Raw genomic sequence first — 3,320 nt, 5'->3', positions numbered from 1 at the left:
TTTTTTTAATTTTACACTGAAAATTGATTCAAGATCAGCGGCGGTCTTCTAATAATCACGAAAAAGGTCTGGATATGGATGGAAAGCTTCTTAAGCACAAGTAACGAATGTCTTATGGAGCAATATATTATTCCTCTCCGAGGCAAATGACCGTTGCTTTAAGGAACCAACAGCCGTTGAAATGTTACTGGGTACCAAGATACCCCGAAGGGAACAAAAATCTACCACGCCCACTTCGTTGTTCCTGGGTAGCGTTAAGAGTAGATTAAGCAGATTTTACATTCATCACAATTAATTTTACGAAATTTTTTGGCTTCTAAAAACTTCAAACGAAGATTTCTCTATGAAATATTGATTTCCGGCATATGGTCTCTTTGAGACTTTTGTTCAGCTCGACGAGTAGAATCGACTAAGCCAATAAAAAAAATTTGACATTGAAAATGACCTTGAAAGTTAATTTTGCGGCACCATGTTTATGATGCAATGTTGGCGATCTCGACGAGTAGAATCGACTGGCGAAAGCTTGACCAATAATTTTTCCCCACCCTGTACATAATGAGGAATCATGCCTGTTGCTGTGCAGCAAGTAAAGGTGTTTCAAGAGGCCAGTCAGCTCCTCCTTCTACGCACGATCGTGCCAATGACATGATGTAAGTGACCAAAGGGCCTTCCGACTCAAGTGCAATATGCACACGCATCATCAGGACAGAGATAGGGAGTGTTCGTAGATACATCACAACGTATCATTCCGAGCGCGGAAGAGGGGGAGTTTTATCAAGCACGAAAATGACCGCGCTGATACAATAAGAAAGCCCGTCATTACGTTAGTCGACTTCGAAGACGAAGCTTCAGTACTTCATTAGCTTTCGTCCCGAAGAAACGGCAGCGCATCGATAACGCGCGAGACGGTAAACGGTACGTTTTTAATCTTATCATCATTGTGGTGCACCCAGAGGTTTTCGCGATAGAATCAGTTTTTCCGGATCGCCGGCGAAGAAAAATCAAGGGAAACCAAGGCGGCACCGAAGAGGAACCGGAAACTGCGTGCGCGAAGGGCGGAATATCGGGCTGAGAGGAAAGCTCGATCCTCGTGGAGAACTTTGGGAACTTTCTACGTCAGCATCTCGAAGATGTATTCCACCGGAAAACCCGACTTCAATGTGAGCACATCACTCGTTCGAGCAGCTCAAGTCCTCAACGTGGGCTCATCGACCACGGGTATCATCGACGTGAACGTGCTGTACCGACCAAACACATCTTTGGCCATGCAAGATGTAAGCGATAAAAATGTTTATCAGATTATCTCACATTCGCTCTTCGCGGAAATCTCTACTGCATAGAAAAATACGTTCGGGCTGACGTTAAGAACATTAACAGATTGCGGACGGATAAAATAAGATATTTCACAGAATTTTAGTTTTCTAATTAAATCTGAATTAAAAATCCAATTGCCTAGGATGTCAAAATTGTCGAGGCGAACGGCCACTTGAAGTGTTTCGAGTTTAAAAATCCATGTTACTGGCTGAAAAACATTACCCTGGCGGAGGACTGCCCGAGTGCCAACGTCCTACTCTACCGTATTAACGACGGAGTGAAATTAAAAATCATAAGCACGATACAACCAGGAGAGCCGTTACGCATGTGGTTCGGAGAGTGTACTCGCACTTTATTCAAAATTCCGTTGTTAGAAACAACCCACATGAAAGGTATGATCCTAGATTACACTAGATTTATGAAACTCAGTTGTCTTCGCGATCTTATAACGATCGACTTAATACAATTCTTCGGTATCTTTTCGGCCATTGTCAGATGTTATTATTTACCACATTTAATAATTTTCTAACGACTGATTAATTAAATATTAAATCTGATAAACTTATTTTTATCGTTAAGGTGATCCTGGAGTGGCCAGTGAACTCCGTCGTGGCGTCTGTATTACCGGCGAAATCGATGATTTTCCTGCATTTTTCAAGAAATATATCTTTTTATTGAATTCACAGAATGAAAAATCCTTTTCCACGATGAAAGTACACACAATAATGTAGTGTGGAAAATAGGACTTAACTTTCCAAATGGAAAAAAATCACAATTTTGATTTTTTTTCCATTTGGAAAGTTAAGTCCTATTTTCCACATTACATTATTGTGTACTTTCATCGTGGAAAAGGATTTTTCATTCTGTGAATTCAATAAAAAGATATATTTCTTGAAAAATGCAGGAAAATCACCGATTCCGCCGGTAATACAGACGACTCCAGGATCGCCTTAAGAGATTTTCCCTCGATCGATCTTTGCGCACGAAACGTGTGTTTATCATAAAATTATATCCTCCATACACGCATGTCTACAGCCATGGAATATTTATTATATTAATGGAGCCTAAAGAAAGAAAGAACATTAGACAACATCTATCAATTTTATTAACAAATTTGATCAATTTGATAGAAATATCTATCAATTGTTGATTGCAGAACAGAACATCTACACCTGCGACATCTGTAACAACAGCTTCTCATTTCCGAATGCATTGAAGCTGCATTTGGCGCTAGATTGCCACCATTTGAAGCACAGCCACATCTGGACACTCCTGGCGAACAAAATCGCATACATCCCGAACTTGGACCAAGATAAACCTTTAGATCTCAGCGTCCTGACGACTCAACAACCCAATAACAGAACCGCAAGCTTCCAGATAAATTCACTGCTCGCTCTCAATCCAGTCTCGTCGCCGGCCTTCGACAAGATGGACCCTGCGGAAGTGGAAAAGAGCATCAAAAATATCGACCCGTTGCCGGACGGGAAGAGTTACGAGTGCATGTTCTGCAAGCGCGTGATCTCCGGGAAATACAATCTGAAGATTCACATCCGCACGCATACTGGTTACAAGCCGCTTCATTGTAACATTTGCAATCACAGCTGGAGAGATCCTAGCAACTTCAACAAGCACCTGATACGACACGGGGTACGCAAGAGCCGTTACAACTGCAGCATCTGCAGCAAGATCTTCATCAGGAAGGGAGATTTTAAGAAACACATGCAGGCTAAGCACTTAGACGCGCATAATGACGAAATGATCGCGAGATCAACACCGAAACGAAAGCATCACGTACGCAGATAGATCTTTTCCTCTAACAAGGAAAGGTTTTTAGGTGTTACACTCGGATTTCAAAAATTGTTTGCATGCAGGTAGGGAGGTCCCCAAATAGAAGAAAAATTATAAAAGTAGCGGCCCAAATGCATATTTGCGCGCTACGTGCGCAATTTTCGATGTTAGGTTAATTACTCAAAAATGCTATTTCCAATCGAATTCTTTACATTTTT

General features: G+C 41.4%; 1 protein-coding gene across 1 annotated transcript; it reads left to right on the top strand.

Annotated features, from left to right (window-relative positions):
- The first annotated feature begins 1,130 nt into the window (after positions 1-1,130).
- LOC105278888 (zinc finger protein 865) lies at positions 1,131-3,117 on the top strand. Its single transcript, XM_026974309.1, has 3 exons — positions 1,131-1,274; positions 1,457-1,706; positions 2,471-3,117. The coding sequence occupies exons 1-3, from the start codon at positions 1,131-1,133 to the stop codon at positions 3,115-3,117; spliced, it is 1,041 nt and encodes a 346-aa protein (XP_026830110.1).
- The last annotated feature ends 203 nt before the right edge of the window (positions 3,118-3,320 follow it).

This window comes from Ooceraea biroi, chromosome 12 (genome assembly GCF_003672135.1).
Source record: "Ooceraea biroi isolate clonal line C1 chromosome 12, Obir_v5.4, whole genome shotgun sequence".
Classification (NCBI taxonomy): domain Eukaryota; kingdom Metazoa; phylum Arthropoda; class Insecta; order Hymenoptera; family Formicidae; genus Ooceraea; species Ooceraea biroi.
The sequence above is the reverse complement of the archived record's forward strand: the minus strand, read 5'-3'. Positions and strand labels throughout refer to the sequence as shown.

Excerpts from the sequence above, each read along its gene's own strand:
- LOC105278888 (XM_026974309.1), top strand. The coding sequence starts at position 1,131 with ATGTATTCCACCGGAAAACCCGACTTCAATGTGAGCACATCACTCGTT. Across the intron at positions 1,275-1,456 it reads CATCTTTGGCCATGCAAGAT|GATGTCAAAATTGTCGAGGC; the intron begins GTAAGCGATAAA and ends CCAATTGCCTAG. Across the intron at positions 1,707-2,470 it reads AGAAACAACCCACATGAAAG|AACAGAACATCTACACCTGC; the intron begins GTATGATCCTAG and ends TGTTGATTGCAG.